Source organism: Chiloscyllium plagiosum, chromosome 15, assembly GCF_004010195.1.
Source record: "Chiloscyllium plagiosum isolate BGI_BamShark_2017 chromosome 15, ASM401019v2, whole genome shotgun sequence".
Lineage (NCBI taxonomy): Eukaryota > Metazoa > Chordata > Chondrichthyes > Orectolobiformes > Hemiscylliidae > Chiloscyllium > Chiloscyllium plagiosum.
The window spans coordinates 17,101,211-17,120,009 of NC_057724.1; the positions used below are offsets into that span (position 1 = coordinate 17,101,211).

General features: G+C 42.3%; 1 protein-coding gene across 1 annotated transcript in view; it reads right to left on the bottom strand.

Annotated features, from left to right (window-relative positions):
- tnmd (tenomodulin) overlaps positions 1 to 18,538 on the bottom strand; it is a 202,619-nt gene extending 184,081 nt beyond the window's left edge. Inside the window, exons 1-2 of the mRNA XM_043704491.1 lie at positions 18,364 to 18,538; positions 18,046 to 18,180 (exon numbers count right to left, since the gene is read on the bottom strand). Coding sequence (XP_043560426.1) covers positions 18,046 to 18,180; positions 18,364 to 18,408 — 180 coding nt within the window. The 5' untranslated portion in view covers positions 18,409 to 18,538. The remainder of the gene's footprint in view (positions 1 to 18,045; positions 18,181 to 18,363) is intronic.
- Between the last annotated feature and the right edge of the window lie 261 nt (positions 18,539 to 18,799).

Consider the following 18,799-nt stretch of genomic DNA (forward strand, 5'->3'; position numbering starts at 1 on the left):
TTTTGTTTAATAGTGAAGTAGTAACCTGTAATTTCTGACCTTTTCTTATCTCCTTGCCAATTTATATTTGAACAATTCTGATTTGAGTTTACCTCCAACAGAGTATTTTACCCAATGCTGCAATGTTTATGTCATGTCCCACACCATCAGAAACTGGGTGTGAACCTCATGGGCTTTGTATGCAGGTAGAAATACAAATTGGTGATTGTCCAGACAGCCAACTTCATTCTATCTCATAAATCATAGAATCCCTACAGTGTGGAAGCAGACCATTCGACTTATTGAGTCTACAGTGACTGTCCAAAAGGAATTCCATCCAGACCCACACCCCCTCTCCTATCCCTGTAGCCCTGCATTTCCCATGGTTAACCCACCTAGCCTGCACATCCCTGGACTGTGGAAGGAAACTGGAGCACCCGGAGGAAAACCATACAGACACGGGGGAGAGTATTCAAAACTCCATGCAGTTGTCAGAGGGTGGTATCAAGTCCAGGTCCATGGCAATCCCAGACAGCAGTGCTAACCACTGAGCCACTGCACCAGCCAAGTAAATGGATGGTTTAATCACTAACATTCCCAACCCCTTGAGCAAATTGTTCTAAAGAAAGGTCTCTGGAGGACGAAGGACACTTGACAGTCGTCATTTTAAATCAAAGAGAATTCTATATTGGGAAAGCAAACTCACCACTTGCAGATACCAACACTTAACAACAAGTGGTGATAGACCTGACTCCACAACTAGAGAACTGAATCACAGCCCTACTCAGAAAACTTCATAAATTTGGAGAAGTTAATAAGACCGACTTCCAAAAAAGCAGACGGATCCAGCACACCACGCTTCTACCCAAAATTCACAAACCCGGAGCCCCCCTCAGACCCATGGTCTTGCTGCCTGGAACAGCATTTACAGATTGGCCAAGGAGCGACACCAAAGACTAATACACTGAGTAGAAGACTCACTCCACTCCATCCACTCCACTCAAGAATTCCTGAAGACCAAAGATACCAAGGTAGAAGTAGATGAAATAATGGTCTCCTTTGACGTAACAGCCCTGTTCGCATCCATCAACATCAACCTGGCCAAGGAAACACTGACTACATTATTAGAAGAACCAAAGACACATACACCAACCACCACCAACTTCATCAGCAAGGACAATGCCATCACGCTAGTGGACCTCTGCCTTATCACCCACTTCACCAACAACAACATCTACAGACAAACCAAAGGAAACACTCATGCGATCTCTGATATCAGGGTTCTTAGCAGAGGCAGTAGTGCAGAGACTCGAACAAATAGCCCTGCCAACCATCCAACCCAAACTTTGGGTCCACTATGTGGATGATACCTTTGTCATCACTAAACAAAACAAAATTATAGGAAACCTTCAAGACCATCAGTAACACCCTTATTGGCATAACATTCACTAAAAAGGAGGAAAACAACAACAAACTGCCATTCCTAGATATCACAAGAGCGCGAACAGCCAAAGGGGAACTTCAAACCAGCATCTACAGGAAATCCACACATACGGACCAAATACTGAACTACAGAATCATCACCCCAACACCCTCAAATGAAGCTGCATTAGAACATTATTTCAATGAGCCACCACACACAGCAGCACAGAGGAACTATACAGAACAGAGGGAAATCAGTATAGTATATTCAAAAAGAACGGGCACCCAATGAAAACAGTCCACTGATTTCTCAGCAACAAATCCCAACAAGCAGACAAAATGCATCCATAAACCCTAGCCACTCTCCCCTACGTCAAAGATATTGTGGAAATGACTGCAAGTCAATGACCTCCATTTTACCCAAATTAAAGCACAGATCCAAAAATTTGATATTTTGTAACAGTCTATGGATGTGAAAGATATCTGTGGTGACCCACCATATTTCATTGTTTAATCCCCCAAACATAAGATAGTACACTTCATTTCCCAGGTAGTCAGTTCTGCCAAAACGTGATAGTTCTGTTCTCGTGAGATCTCAGTTTATAAGAAAATCGCGCAATAGCCACACTATTTAAAATAATGGGGTGAAGATTGCATTAAAGCCAATACAAGTAAGGAAAGTTCGCATTCTACAAACAACTGTCTAAATTCTTCAATCGCATTAAAGCCAATTTACATTGAAGAAACACATATTATAGGAGAACCAATTGTATACCTTTCTTGCACCTCTGAAATTCACAGCAGCAGGGAAGCGTCTTTCCTTCCGTGAGACTAAATTGTTTTGTCTGGCTTGCTTTCCATAAAGCATACCTTAAGCCACACGATATGAAATTCTTTGCTGGCGTTTGACAGCAAAGACATTTAGATCCAAGGTAATTCTACCCTCTCTACTTACAGTTTTATCTAGTGTGTAAACTATCTGCCGAAAATGATTAGACTCAAATAGCTTTCTAGTGGTTTTACAACAGAATTCAGCTCTCATTGATTAAACAAAAATAGCAACTTGTAAATTAAGTATTTAACGAAATGCACCTTCTCACATTAAAAATAGATCAATAATTATGCCGACTTGGGGATGTTGCACAATTGACTATGCTCTAAAAGATTTGTATAGTACACCAAAATACAGAAGAAGCTAGTGATTCCTGGCTCTGGTTCAGCATTATGATCACTTAATCTTTGAAAACCCAAATTAAATCTGCAAAAGGTAAGTGTGACACCTGATTGATTACCTAAAAATTGGAGATTAGCGTTAGAATCACTTGAAGGTCTCAGTATTGCTGACAGTCATTAATAAGCTTTTTGACTCATGCTCAGGAATGCAATTGTGCTTCAATAATTTTTTTTAAAAATGTGACTCATTACACAGGCAGTTGGAGCAGAGTATCTCATATTATGGCTTGTCACAAAACCTGCACATCTGCAGAAAAAATCTGGCCCTTTGCTTTAGACTGCTCCATTTGATCTCAGTTCTTTCCATTTTCTTGGCTTGATGATTCTCACACATTTTCCTGAATGGTTTTACTTTCCTTCTGCCTTTCTATGCTTTTTGATATTCACCTGCATTCTTTACATCAGAATCATGGTTTTGAGATCGTACAGCAGGGGTTTATACTTCCCTCCTGGTTGGGTTGAAGATGAAGGAGGCAGGAAACAGGAAATGTCGAGTGGGTGGACTTCCTGCATACTACCTGCCTGCCTCTTAACTGTCTCAACTTTCATGAGGGGTTGGGGAGACATGGATAGAACAACCCCTCCACCACTGTCTATTCCAGCCTGCTCCCTCCTTCTCTCAATCTTGGTCTACTAGAACCTTCAATTTACCATCTAATGAGGGAAACGTACTGTTATCAGGCAAGGGGTCCCTTTGTATGTCCCCTGGATCAACTGGACACCTTTCCCCATCTGCATTAAGGGCATTAACCTTTCTTCCAGTCATTCGAACTCAACATCTTCCTCACACCTCTTGCCAAGACTCTCCAAACCCAAAGCTAACAGGACTCTTTGGCAACATCGCAGAACCTGCAGTCCCAGCAGTGGCCATCACCTCCGGCTGGTGCTGTTGGGACAGTAGAGTTGTCGGCCTTTTGATTTTCTGGTAGGTCTTTGAGGTGGAACTGCCTCCTGAGAAATGGGCAAATGCTGGGCTTTAAAGCCAATACTGCTGCTTCCGGTGTTATGTTGATGCAGGGCGGTCATCAGGATTGCGTGCTGGCATCCTTAACCAAATTGTTTTCGCTGAGGGAATGGACAGTGCAACACCTATAAAATCCAGTCCCAGGCTTTGGCCTACACTGGGGATAATTTTCTGACCATGTTAATGGTCATGCTGGCAGGACTAAGGCCTTGATTTTGTTCCCAGGATGGAGTGTGCAGTGGCGGAGGGACTCTCATCTCTGCACACTTGATCAGTAAACATGGTTGCCTGTACTCCCCATGTTCAGTCCAGAGGAATGGGTTAAAATGGAAACTGGGCCAGTCAATCTGGAATGAGTCAAGACCACCTGCCAAAGCATGCTCTGCAGAAAGCCTATCTGAGGGCTCCAAAAGTGCATCCAATAATTATACTAAGATACTAACATATAAACCCTATCACCCGCCTTTACTCTCATATCCCTCTTACTCAACCTCACATTGTGTGCTCCCCATTTCCCATGGCTCCTTATAACACCAAACACCACCCTGTGATTCTCTACCCATAACCCCTTACATTATATATGTTAATCATAGATAATAGAATCCTTACAGTGTGGAAACAGGCCATTTGACCCAACAAGTGCACACTGACCCTCCGAAGAGTAAACCACTGAGACAAACTCCCCTACTCTATATTACCCTTGACTAATGCACCTAACCTAAACATCCCTGAACACTATGGGCAATTTAGCATGGTCAATTCACCTAGACTGTGGGAAGAAACCGGAGTACCTGGCGAAAACCCAGGCAGACACTGGGAGAATGTGCAAACTCCACACAGACAGTTGCCTGAGGCTAGAATTGAACCTGGGTCCCTGGTGCTGTGTGGCAACAGTGTTAACTACTGAGCCACCGTGCTGCCCTCACATGATTTAATATGGTGCCTATTTCTCTGCACATCTTCTCCCTTCGCCTACCCTATCAAATCACCTAGAAACTACAACTATCTATGGACACAGGAGAACAGGTAATTCATTATTCTTCGTTAAAGTCCTACATTACAGATAACTGTCCTAAGGAAAAAAAGATACTCATTAAAAATTTTGAGAGGTGTTGATAGTTTTGACATTTCGGCACACTTCATGATAGCATTGACACGTCTTTACAGGTGTGAACCTCCTGACAAATTTGATCATCCCAGGGTATTTATGCAGCCTTTACACATTGTTCTCCAAGAGAAGATAATCATAAAGGTGACCTGACTGCCTCCCCTAAGAGCACACAACATTTTCCCTCTCAGATGTGCATCAGCCCATCTCCCAGATGTATCCAGCCTTGCCCTGCTCCCCTACTCAAAGGGCACCGAAGCCCCATCTTTAAGGTGTTCTGAAGCCATGTCCATTGGGCTACCACAGCTCACTAAAGGGTACCCTGGGTAACCCAAATGAATGCACCAATGACCGACTCTGAACTAGTCAATCCTGTCTACTCCAGGTTCCACTCAGTGGGGTTACCAACGTGAGTTTTAAATGGCAGAAAGGGACTGGTTGTCTCTGGCAACTGCACAGGCATGAGGTCCAAGCTAATTCCACTCCTGCCCCCTTGGAAATGGTAAGTACTGTCTTCAGGAAAAGGATTTGTCATTTTGAGTCACTTTTGCCATTTCTATCCCCATTGAAAAGGCTGTCTGGTGTGATGAAAATCCGGGCCTGAATTTATAAAGGTCACTCCTGCCAGGAAAGACTCCTTCCCAACAGCAAAAGGAAACTACAACTGGCCTTCTGGATTCCTGTTAGCATTTATAGTTTAACTGTGGTCAGACTAAGACCAAGGACCCTGCTTCTGACTAGATTTGTACCCGACTCATAAATCATATAATACGGGAGGCCCTTTGGCCCATCAAGTCTGTACCTCCAAAGCTATACTTAATCTACGCTAGTGCCACTTTTCAGCATGAGGCCCATAGCCATGAATCTTAGGTTATAGATCATGACTTGCCTGTAGGTTTTGCTTTTTTAACAACATAAACCTTTTTGAATCATCTATATGAAAACACAACTCATTCTCAATAATTGCTGTGAAAAGGTTAAAAAAACACAATTCTATAAACCTAGTGTTCAGACACCTTTGTCACTAAGCCTACCATCAATTGTGCAGTTTCAGGGAGATCACCATTTTAAACCACCCACTAGAGGTTTCTGTGCCACTAAGTACACACTTCAGGTGTGCATTCCTATTATTACAACACGGAGATAGACAGCCAAACCAAAACAGCTTTTCTCCTTTCTGCATTTGCTACATAGTAAATCTGAATAAAAACCGAAAGAACTGCAGATGCTGTAAACCCTGAATAACGTTGTTTTTTTAAAAACTTCTCATTTTCTTCAGGTCAGAGAGGTGGCCATGGTACCAGCATGGGCCTCAGTTATGCCTGTCTCTTTGTGGAGTATATAGAACATTCCTTGTTCCAGTCCCATCCTACCCCACACACAATTCTTACCCAGTATACTGACGATATCACTGCCGCTGCTTCCCTGTCATCCGGAATTGGAAACATTAGCGGTTTTGCTTTGATTTTCCACCTGCTCTCACTTTCACCTGGTCCATCTGACGCCTCCCTTCCTCGACATCTCAATTTCCATTTTTGGTGATAGGCTGGCCACCAGTATCCACTATAAACACACCAAGATTCCCACAGTTATCCTGCTTCCTGTGAAAAGTGTATGCCATTCTGCCAGCTTCTCCTCGTCTGTTCTGATGATGCCTCCAAAATGTCCATCTTCTTCCTCGACCGAGGATTTCTCAACACTCTAGTTGACAGGGCCCTCAGTCAGATCCAAACCCTCTCCTGCACCTCATCCCTCACTTTCCTCGCACTACAGGGATTGGGACCCCATTGTCTTCACCTACCATCCCACCAGCATCCCATCCACAGGATCATTAGCCACCATTGCCACCACTGCCAGTGAGATGCTACTACCAGACACATATTCCACCTCTCCCCTCCCCCCGGCTTATCAGCCTTTCGCAGGGATAATTCCCTATGGGACATCCTGGTCTACTTTTCCTTCACTCCCAGCAATCCCAACCACTTCATTGTATCTTCCCCTGCAACCGCAGGAGGTGAAAGACCTGCCCATTTACCTCCTCCCTCCTCAGTATCCAAGGGCCCACATTTGCTACTCTCAGTGTGGTCTCCTCCACATTGGGAAAACAAAGCATAGACTGGGTGACTGCTCGCAGAACACCTATGTTCTGTCTACAAGAAAGATAGATATTCCAGTTGCTTTCCACTTTTAATACACCACCCTGTTCCCTGGCCAACATCTCTGTCTCAGGCTTGCTGCAGTGTTCCAGTGAAGCTCAATGCAAACTCGAAGAATTTGCATCTCATTTTCTGCTTGGGAACCCGGCAGCCTTTTGGATTCAATATAGAGTTCAATAACTTTAGGGCTTGAGCCATCCCATGTCCTTATCCCTACCCTCACATATCAGGCCTTGTTATTTCATAGCCTGCTATTAAACACAGCCCATTGTTAGCCACTAACAGTCCCCATTAACAGCTATTCATCCTCCCAGGTAAAAGTGAGGACTACAGATACTAGAAATCAGAGTTTAGATCAGAGTGGTGCTGGAAAAGCACAGCAGGTCAGGCAGCATCCGAAGAGCAGGAAATTTGCCTTGATGAAAGACTTTTGCCCGAAACGTCAATTTTCCTGCTCCTTGGATGCTGCCTGACCTGCTGTGCTTTTCCAGCACCACTCTAATCATCCTCCCAGTCAGGCAGTTATCCAGTCCTTTATCTGTCCAACTGCTCTTCTCTCTCTTTGGGCTCTCTCCCCACCTATTGTTTACTCTTTACCACCTTCCTCCACCCTATTTTCTTCATATAAACCAACATTTTCCTAACTGCTATCAGTTCTGAGGAAGGATCACTTGACCCGGATTGTTAACTCTGATTTCACTCCACAGATGCTACCAGACCTGTTAAGCTCTTCTGGCAATTTCTGTTTTTGTTACAGTAAACTTAAAACTTTCAAAACCCCACAAAATTGACCTCAATAGTTTCTAACCAGACTCTTGAAAAACCAATCCTAGACTTTGCAAACAATCAAGTCTAGATATTGGGTCTGTAGCTTTCCAGGAGGTCCCTGTTCCCATTCAACATCTGCCATCTGCTGGAGCATAAAGTCTGTCCCAGACTTGCTGGAATTAATTCCCACGTACTGACCTTGGAAATAGCTGATATGTGCTATCTGTTTGAACATTCTGCTCTTCCACAGCATAAAAAGTCTGTCAAACGTTTTGATCAAGAACCAAACTACAATTTATTTAACAATTTATTGGGCAAACAGGGACTTATCTCAGGAAATGAGGGCACTGGCTAATATCTAGACATTGAGAATTAGTCTTGACACTGACACTGTTTGGTCTCATTAGTTGATTTTTTTCATTACCAGGCTGTTGGGGGAATTTTAGAGTCATACAGGTTTGGAGGAGGTATGATGTTTTTTTTCAAGGTAATTCTAGATTAATGGAAAGAGCCCTAGCTCTCTTTCCAGCCTCTTCCCCAACCAAGAACACTTCAAGAATAAAATGCATAACACAAACTGATAATTGATGCCAACTGTTCAATGCTAGAATGCACGTTCCACTTGTGCCTTTCCTGTTCTGATCTCATCACACTTATCAGAACTTATCCTTCTTATTCTTTGTCACTTGATCATGCATTTAACTTGCTTCTTCTTCAAGAGAAAACATTTTTCTCATTAAAATGTGCAAATAACAATGATCTCATAGTCAAAGGCACAGCAAAGAAGGAAATTTCAGCAAAATACTTTGAGCTCAAGCAAAGAGAGTGTGCACTGAGGAAAGATACATATCCATAAAATACTAGGATGCCAACTCTATAAAATTGTGTATGTATCGTTGCTGCTCCTTGAACTAACTTCAAAAATATTCTTCACAGCTGTTCTATACACTCTTAAATTATGGATGAGACCAAATCCCCTCAAAAATATATCAAGAAGGTAGTCTAGACCTTCACATTTTCTTATTGTAAAGGCATTACACTCCAGATGCAATTTGATTGGTCAAACTATTTGACATTAAGCAAAATGTACTATTTTTACATTATTGTAAAATACAGACAAAAAAAGAATTGACTTAACTGCAACTATTGAAATGCTTAACAAATTAATAAACATAATTACTACTAATTAACTGTTCCAATGTGTAACATCCCATAAACACCCTTGGCAAAGGCAAATTCATTAAAACAGATTGTCTCACATTCCATTTCTAGCAGCAGGAAGAGAACCTCAGCTGTTAGCTGTAACTGAGGGAGGAATAAGAGGTTCCACATCCAGCTTCAAGACCCCAGCAAGTGCAGAAAGCTAAAACTAAAATTTCTGGTTCTGTGTGAGCTTGACCCCACCCATTCAGGCTGCATCTATCGTTTCAACTTTAAACTAAAAAGGCCTCACAAGCTGTTTACTTTATTGGCTTTGAGCAGATTGCTTTGAATCTCTGTCTCAAGCTTTCTTCAGATAAAAAGGACAAAATATACCTCAGAGCTATAATACCATCACATTTGCTTTTTGGATTATTTTAAAATCCAAATCTCAATTGACTTTACAGCTCAAATGAAAATTAGAACCAGCATGCATTAACATTCTGATTTTTTTTAAACAAAAAATTGAATCAATGTGTTGAAAATGACAATGAAATGTAACTTTTATGATATAAACTTTTCCTGCAAGCATAATTTTTTTAAAAATCACATAAAATTAAATAAGGAAGATAGTTTTAGCATTCTGCAACTATACAAAATGCAATTATTGACTGCACCACATCTGATTTGCCACCAGCTTCATTCTGGCACATTCATAATTAGTTTTCTCGTAAATTAATCAGTAAACAGTCATATCATTCAATATATTTGAAGGGCTGAATAGTGTACTCACGTTCCTACCTTCCTGCCATTTGGAGCTTGTTCAATGTAACATAAAGCATTCAGCATTATTGACAGAGCTAACAGGAAATCAGATAACTTAGAGGTGATTCGAGAGTTAAGGCTGTTTGAACTTGGTTGATCTTTCGTTTCTACTTTACCTACGTACCTGGCTAAAAATGCAATTTCTAGAATGAAGCAAAGCCCATCTTTTCTTTCTTTCCCTTCAGCTTATTTACCTGTCATTCACCAAGTCACAGCGCCCACAGCCATTCATCACGTAGCACCCATAATTCAGGAGAATTGAGAATTATTAAGGAGCTGAGTGCCTCTAATTGAAAGCTATTGCTCCTCTGTGCTGTGTACGCTGGCATTTGGCGAAGCAAAATATGTTGCTTGGAAAATTTAAATCATTATTGAACAGCTGCCTCACATGACAGGGACATTAGACTGATTCACATTGTCATTTCTATTTTGCCCTTTGATAAGCTTATTTATGATAGACAAGATCAGCGCTGGAAGTAATCAGTGCACAGAAATAATTACTTACATGTAATAATGACAGTAGATAGGGGTTCTCAAGACATTTTTTCTTATCTTTTAATTCCTAAGCTTTCTGCATTGCTATACTAACAGCAATTGATTTTTGAACAGTTGGAAAGCTTCATAATAGTTAAACTGCCCCATGGGTGGTATTAAGCTCACGTAAGTCATGTAGACAAATCAAATATGTCAGAACAAAATAGCACATTAATTGTCCCACATTCTGTTTTACGTTGCATTGCCCAAATAAGCTAAGATTTCTAATGCATGTTATTATTTTGCATTTTATTACAATACTGAGCTTTGCAATATCAAGTCAAACCCAAAACTTTATAACATGAGAAGGAAATGAGTTGCCAGGTGTTTGCCTTTTGCAACATTGTCATCATTTTATTGAACGGTAATTTCATGCCACTGAAGATTGAAGAAGTGATTTATATTTTATGAGAGCGGTGTATCTTGATCTTGGTTGTGAATTAGCTGCATTAAAAAATATTTACTTTACATGCTGTTCTGCAAGGTTTGAATAGAATTGATTTTTCATCCAGCAAAAGTAATGGGTCTGGAAGCGGGTGTGCTGTCTAATTTGTAGGACCAGCTAGGATGCCAGGCTGCTGGCATGTGCCCATCTCCAACTTATTTTGAAGTAAGTTGTCTCTGTGAGGGGTGTTGTGGTTATTTGCCCATTAAAGGTAGGCAACCAATTGGTTATGCTTAAAAAAGGCAAACTTCACAAGGTCTGGAATTTTCCAGTTGGCATGTGGTCCCCTGCAGAGGCTGGAGCCTGTAACATAAAGGAAAATGACCTCTTGGCAGTGGTACATGCGTTCAATGATGCCTATGCCCTCCCCCACCCAATCACAAACAGCCAACATTCCCAGAGGGCCACAGCTGGGGTTGCAGCTTTCCAGTGGAGATACTTTCTCTCCACATTGCCCCCAACAGCTGTGTTAGAGAAGGTGGGTGCAGTGGCAGGGTGAGTGTGTGGGAGCAGAAAAAAGATGGCGGCACCTTTAGCTGTGTAGCAGAGAAGGTCTTTTATCTTCTTGTGACATTGCTGTGTGTTTCGGCAGAACTTGGAAACAGCATTGACCAAGGTGGTAAACTAAGACCAAGCTGGCAAGGTCTGATGGTGTAAGTCTCCTCTGCCAGTCCTGAGGGAAGACAAGAGCTATTCTCTGTACTAATGCATCCACCAGAACCTCCAGGCCCCGTCCGCAAAGTTAGACGGCAATAATCCTCTGTCTGCCATGTCTGGGACAATTCGTGAAAACAGAGGAACCGTGCAGGACAGCTCCAGATTGACAGACCTTGAGCTGGTTAATAAAAGCTGTGTTTTAAATATTGCACCAGGAATCTTGGGCAGTCTCAGCTTGTACAGAGATGGAAGATACAGTGGGTGGGGTGCCTTGGAGCATGTTGCATGGGTAATGAGGTAAGTTTCAGAATAGTGTACGTCACATCATGCTTTGGCTCATGGCTTGAATCCTTCTATGATTCTTATCGAAATTGACACAGCTCATTTCTGGTAAAGCTCAACCCAATGCATCTTTTTAAAAGATGTCTGAGGGTTAAATATTGGCGAGGGTGTAAAGCTAAATTCTGGCACCAAGGGAAAACATAATATTTTGCTCCAGTTGACAGCATCCATCATTTCTCAGCTGAATTATAAAACATGGTATCCCAAAACAGTAGCAGCAATAAACTTCAATCCCAGCACTATAAGACTTCAGATGACAAGCCTATTAACATGAGTAATCCATTTCTTATCACCACATTATGTCACAGCAGCACAATGTCACTCTTACACTGAGCTCTGATTGACCATGCATAATTTATGGTTCCCTCATTAGTAGAAATAATATATCAAACACTCTGCAACAGACCCATAATAAAACCCTGTTTTCTTATATGATATCCAGACATAACATTATAAAGATGTTAGATGGCCTTTTGTATGTTAACTGGATGAATTTTGCACAGCTCCTATACAACAGGTGCAGCTGCATATCTTCTGCTTTGACAGTATCTTCAAATCCTGTAACTGCTGCTAACTTGACCTACAAGGGCAGCAGATGTACCACCACATTATGGTCTCCTCCAAGCCACGCACTATCTGGATTTGGAACTACATTGTCATTCATAGAATCCCTAGAGTGTGGAACCAGGCTCTTCAGCCCAACAAGCCCACACCGACCCTCCAAAGAGTAACCACCCAGACCATTCCCCTGACGAATGCACCTAACCTACACATTCCTAACACTATGGGCAATTTAGCATGGCCAATTCACCTAACCTGCACGTCTTTGGATTGTGGGAGGAAGCCGGAGCACCCGGAGGAAACCCACGCAGACATGGGGAGAATGTGCAAATTCCACACAGTCACCCGAGGCTGGAATCGAACCTGGATCCCTGGTGATGTGAGGCAGCAGCGCTAACCACTGAGCCACTGTGCCACCCTTGGCATTCCTTCATGGTTGCTGGACTTCCCTTTCCAAGTGTGGACGTACCTACACACCAAGGACTGCAGTTCCCAAAGGTGGCTTACCACCATCTTCTCAAGGATGGTTCGGCATTTGTAATAAATGCTGGCCCAGCCAATGACACCCAGATGTCCAAGAAAGAATAAACTAAACTTGGAGATGATAGGAACTGCAGATGCTCGAAGTCAATGGATGTGAAGCTGGAAGAGCACAGCAAGTGAAACAGCATTTGAGGAGCAGGAAACTCAACGTTTCAGACCAAAACCCTTCATCAGGACCAAAAGGTTTGGTCAAAAAAGTGGTTTAAAAGGGCATGCTTCAAGTACAGAGGTGGTCCATAGCCGATGGCTTGCTGAAGGCCAGTGTAGAATGGTGAAAGAGGCCAGAATTCTAAGAGTACAAAAATCTTGGAGGGTTCCATGGTAACAGATGGTTACAGAGGTAGGCAGAAACAAGGTCTTGGACAGAATTTGAAAATCCCATTTTAGCTCTTCGGGGGTGTAAGCTCTTCAGCAATGACCTCATTGAACGGCAAAGCAGACTTGATGGCCAAATGGCTACTTTTGCTCCTACATCTCATTGTGTAGGACATCTCAACCGAGTCAAACTCAAACTGCTCACCTAATGCTCAAGATTTAGTTTTAAAAATGTTTGTGAAAATGAAATGTGGAAGTTTAAGTATATATTTAGCCTGGGGCTGTGAGTTGTGACCTATATCTCATCGATTAATACAGTCTTATCCTTTCAGAAGATGACTGAATTTTGGTCACAAAGCATATGGTCAGTTTTCTCCCTGTACCTCCTGAAATCTAGATTATTGAGACCAATTGTAATGATCCACTTTTGCTCTTGCTGAGATCAGCTAAGCACAGGTGAAGAATGAGGCTTCCTGGTCAGCGTAATGCAGTAGAGCACTGAGTGCATGTTTGCTCACTGACCTGTTGCTTTACTTTTTTAATACATTTCTCCAAATGGATTTCTTTTCCCCCAAAGATGGATTCATGAGTAAGGCCACTGTCAGACACAGAACCGGAAGGCTTTTATCACTCAGTCAGATGTTGGCCATTTCTTTTGGCAACAAACATGTACTGTGTAAGCATCTCAATAATAGCAGAAAAGGCCATGCTTAAAGCCATAAACCAAAATTATTGTGGAGTTCCCAAAGAAAACCCGATTTGTTGAGTAGATCTACCAAGTAAAGGGGAGCATTGTTGTGTAGACAGCAGCCATATTAGTACTGTGGTGGCTGCAGATTAGCATCCACAATGCAACTTTTTCTACGCGTGAGGCAGATTAAATGGAGTCATGTTAAAAACACCCTAACAAAACACAACAGCTTTTCAAGCAGATGGAAATTCTGCAAAATTAGATCATTGTGGTGCTTACAGCTCGACAATAATGATCACATCACTTTATCCAACTTCCTAACTCTTATGGTACACGATTTATCCAGGGAATGAATCTCCGAGGCCAATGAGGCCAGTCACAGATTGGGAGGAGGTAACTGTGGAACTTTGCCCGCACAAACAATTCCCTATCTCAATCCTAGCCTGGACTATTCTCTCAAAGCTGGGGCAACAGTCAGTCTGCAAATGGTGGGTATCCAGTTGAGTTCCTTAATGGCCATTTAGTGCCAATTGTCAGAGGCATGACTGGGGTTTTCCAGATGTCTTCCACCTTCCCAGGAGCAGTAGAGAACAAGGTAACTACCTGCAGGTGGTCTCCAGTGGAAGAAAAGGATTCTGCGTTCCAGTCAGACCATCCACTGGAGAGGATTTTCTTCCCTGAATAATAATGTTCTGGCTGTGTTTTGGATGGGCCGAAGGGCTAAATGTTAATGATGATATTCAACACCTTGAATGAGTCCTGTGAACATTCCTTTTATGGGCCAAAGATTGTGCCAGCAGCTTGTTGTTGTTCTGTGGCTGTTTCTGTACTGTCTGTTTTGAAACTGTATAACAGAGAGAGAGAGCGCTTTGTTCTGAGAGTGGGACTTCACCTTGAATCAGGATGGTGAACAGTGCCAGGAATGAATTGAAGTCTCCAGACCAGCCATTGATTGAGGGGTCCCCGATGGGCAGAAAGGCGTGAAGTTTGTTGCTTTTTTCCTTTCTTTTCCATTTGTTACTCTTAATTTCATCTGCACTGATAAGGTTCCCCATAGTAGGCTATTGCAGAAAAATACGGAGGCATGGAATTGGGGGTGATGTACCATTTTGGAACAGTAATTGGCTAGCTATAAGAAGACAGATGGTGGTGGTTGATGGGAAATATTCATCCTGGAGTTCAGTTACCAGTGGTGAGCCGCAAGGATCGGTTTTGGGGCCACTGCTGCTTGTCATTTTTAAAAATGACCTGGATGAGGGCATGGAAGAATGGATTAGTAAATTTGTGGATGACGCTAAGGTCAGTAGAGTTGTGGATAGTGCGGAAGGATGTTGCAGGTTACAGAGGGACATAGATAAGCTGAAGCGCTGCGCTGAGAGGTGGCAAATGGAGTTTAATGTGGAAAAGTATGAAGTGATTCAGTTTGGAAGGAGTAACAGGAATACAGAGTACTGAGTTAATGGAAAGACTCTTGGTAGCGTGGATGAGCAGAGATATCTTGGTATCCATGTACATAGATTCCTGAAAGTTGCTATTCGGGTTGATAGGGTTATTAAGAAAGCTATTAGTGTGTTAGGTTTTATTGGTAGAGGCATTGAGTTTCTGAGCTATGAGATCATGTTACAGCTGTATAAAACTCTGGTGTGGTCACACATGGAGTATTGCGTACAGCTCTGGTTGCCATGTTATAGGAAAGATGTGGAAGCATTAGAAAGCATGCAGAAGAGATTTACCAGGACGTTTCCTGGTATGGAGGGAAGGTCTTTTGAGGAAAGGCTGAAGGATTTGAGGATGTTTCCATTAATGAGAAGTAGGTTAATAGGTGACTTAATAGAGACATACAAGAAGATCAGAAGATAAGATACTGTGGACAGTGAGAGACTTTTTCCTTGGATGCTGATGGCTAGTATGAGGGGACATCGCTTTACATTGAGGAATGATAGATATAGGACAGATGTCAGAGGTAGGTTCTTTACTCAGAGAGTAGTAGGGGCATGGAATACCTTGTCTGCAACAGTAATATCTCGCTAACATTAAGGGCATTTAAATGGTAGATTAGATGGGCTTCAGATTGGTTTTACAGGTCGATGCAACATTGAGGGCTAAAGGGCCTATACTGGCTGTAATGTTCTATGTTCTATCGTTATTATTATTACTCAGTAAACACCCACCTTTGAACAAATTGCCATTTGTCGAGTCTTCTCTTAACTATATTTAACAGAATCCAAAAAGAACCACTTGGATACACCCTGTGATCCAAAGCATGCTGTTAAGGCCAATATTTGAAGTTAGGATTATAGGAAAAGCACCTTTATCTTGGGATGCCCTCTCTCATTTGCTCAGTATCTAACTGCTGCTTCTGTCCTGCAGAATCTTCTGCTGACTCTCCACCTTTGCGAGCATTCAAACACTGTTCTGAAATGGGCAGTGAGTTCCTGGTCTGGCCACCAATTGACCAGGAAAGTCTCAGGGGAGGGATCATTCCCCATAGATATCTCATACCCATTTGATCTCGATGGTGTTGGCCTGAAGCCTACTGGCAAAATTGTGCCCAGATGTGTTGATAAGTAATGAAAACACAATACTGGAAAGACTCAGCAGGTCAGGTAGCATCTGTGGAGGGAAAACCGCAGTTAATGTTTCAGATTTGTGACCTTTCATTACCTTTCAAGGTCACGGAGCTGAAAGTTTAATTGTTTATTTCTCTGCCTGCCCTGCTGTGTACCAACAACCTTTTTGATTTGGGTTGCATTAGGTAGGCACTGCCTGAAAGTGCAGTGGAAGTAGATTCAACTGAGGCATTCAAAAGGTGATTACAATGTGTAAGGGTGTTGGGAAAATGGTACTAAGTGATGATGGCCATTCAAAGAGCTGGTGCAGACATGATGAGTCACATTCAGTCCTTGCAGCAACATAATACTCTCTCTCCCTGTTTCATGGCTCCTGGCATGTAAGTGGTGTGGAGGCACTCAGCCCTATCAGCTTCTCCCGGGCACATCTTAACCTCCTAATTGCCCTCTTCCCCAAATCGAGCAGCTCCCCCAGTAAGAGGCAAAGGGAGAAGATCTGACTATTCCAGTCACTGATAAGTATGAGTCAAATGGTGCAAGTAACCTGTGGGTATCTTCTCAGCACGCGACACAGCTCTGTGTCTGGCTGCTTATTAATTTGGTTCAATTGGCACCAATTCCATAAAGTTCCACTTTCCATTCTGCTGGGAGATCACTAAACTGCCAGTCTGCAGCTTATTATTAATAAATAAATTCGGGTACGGGTGCCAGTACAGCACTGAAATCATGATGTAATTTGAGCACTAACGATTAGAGAGTTCTGTCGGTGACATTAGCAGACTGATGTTGAAAGGTACGGCCTAGCATTCCTTCGCCTGTTATTTTTTTGATGGAAGCATTGGTACAAGATTACTGGTCTCACTTCTGAGACATAAGGCCATGGGTTTAAGTTCCATTTCAGAGACTGCCGACAAAATCTAACTGAAGGAGTGTTGACGTGTCTTTCTGTTCAGTTGTTAAATCAAAGCCTTGTCTGCTCTCCCAGGTGTACATCACCGACTGCACAGCATTTTTTAAAGAAGTCTAGGAGAGGTCTCACCAGCATTCGGCCCACTAATTGTCTCCTAGTCAACACCAATTAAAAACAAGCTGTTTGTCCAATATCGTATATATGTGTGAACTTACTAAGCACAGGGGCAAGTGCACTTCAGGACGACATAACTTGGTTGTAAACTGATTTGGGGAATCCAGAGTTTATGGGAAATACCTTAAAACATCTGGGTTTATTAAAATAATCGTCCCTGAACTCGACACACACCAGCAGTCATTGCCAGACAGTACACCTGCCTGAACCTTTCAATCCCAAGGAGAATTATATATTCCCGAACGTACTTTGAAGACGTGACGATTAAAACATTGAACCACTTTTTTTTCCCCCGAATTTGGACCAAGACACCACTAATCCAGCACATTTTAGGATTTGATATACGAGGGCGTGGGGGTGGGTGGGGGTCCTCAGGACTCCCGTGTGGGGAAAGACTGATTTTTTTTAGAGTGTACCCTCAAATTCTCGCAGGAGTTTTCAAAACTTGGGAACAAGGTCGAAAAGAAAGATTGCGAGGCATTGGGTTCGACATCATTAATACCGTGTGCATATCGCCACTGGAAGAAAACCATTCCACTATTGAATCTTGAAATCTCGAACTTTTTAAATTTGTTTGCAGCTTTGACTTTTGCTGTTCATATTTTTTTTTGTTTTCTTTTTACATAGTAAGACCCCCACTGGAGTCGGACTGAGTGCGGCAATCAAACACTGATCGAGGCTTAGTTGTTAACCAGGGTCGTTTCTCACCTTGCTCTCCCTCTGCTCCCAGTAATAGTGAGCACCAAAGGAACCCAGTAGAAGCAAAATCACCACCAGAGCCAGCAGCGTCCCAAACTTCACACAGCTCGAGCGGTGAACGCGTTTCTCTTTCATGACAAAAACCTACAAATGTACAATAAATCAAATTCGTTAATCTCCTTCGGCACTGCTGACACTCAAGCAAAGTTAAGCAAAACAACTCCCAACTTATGCCACGTGCAAATAAACATCTCTTAAAACCCATGTGTTCAACAACATGAAAAGAAGAAATATTTTTTCAAATATTAAAAGTATATAAATACTTACATCTGCAGCTAAGTACTGTCCCTCTAGGTTTGGTTTTCCTGCCATTATTTCAAAACCCTGGTCCGAGAGCCTGAATCACAAATTATTCACCAGCACCGAGCAAACGAGACTTTTATTCCCCAAATCCAGACACTTGCAATTCCACTTTGAGTGAAATTTCAGCTGTTTGTCTTAAAGGCGCCGCTCGCTGCTCCTGAAATTCTGTCCCCACAAAATGTTAAATCATAACTCACTTCACTACCAAAATCCAGTTAATTGAGTTCACTGTAAAAAGACTTTTGACTTGAACAGTTTGCGACATGTCAAAGTTAAATTGTGAAAGTATCTACTAGCTCTGTGTCCAGCAAATAAATATATTCCCTTAGCCCCTCGATCAACTCACTTAATGTCCATTTGTCCATCAGGAAGGGCGGGCTGATTTGTTCATAGTATAACA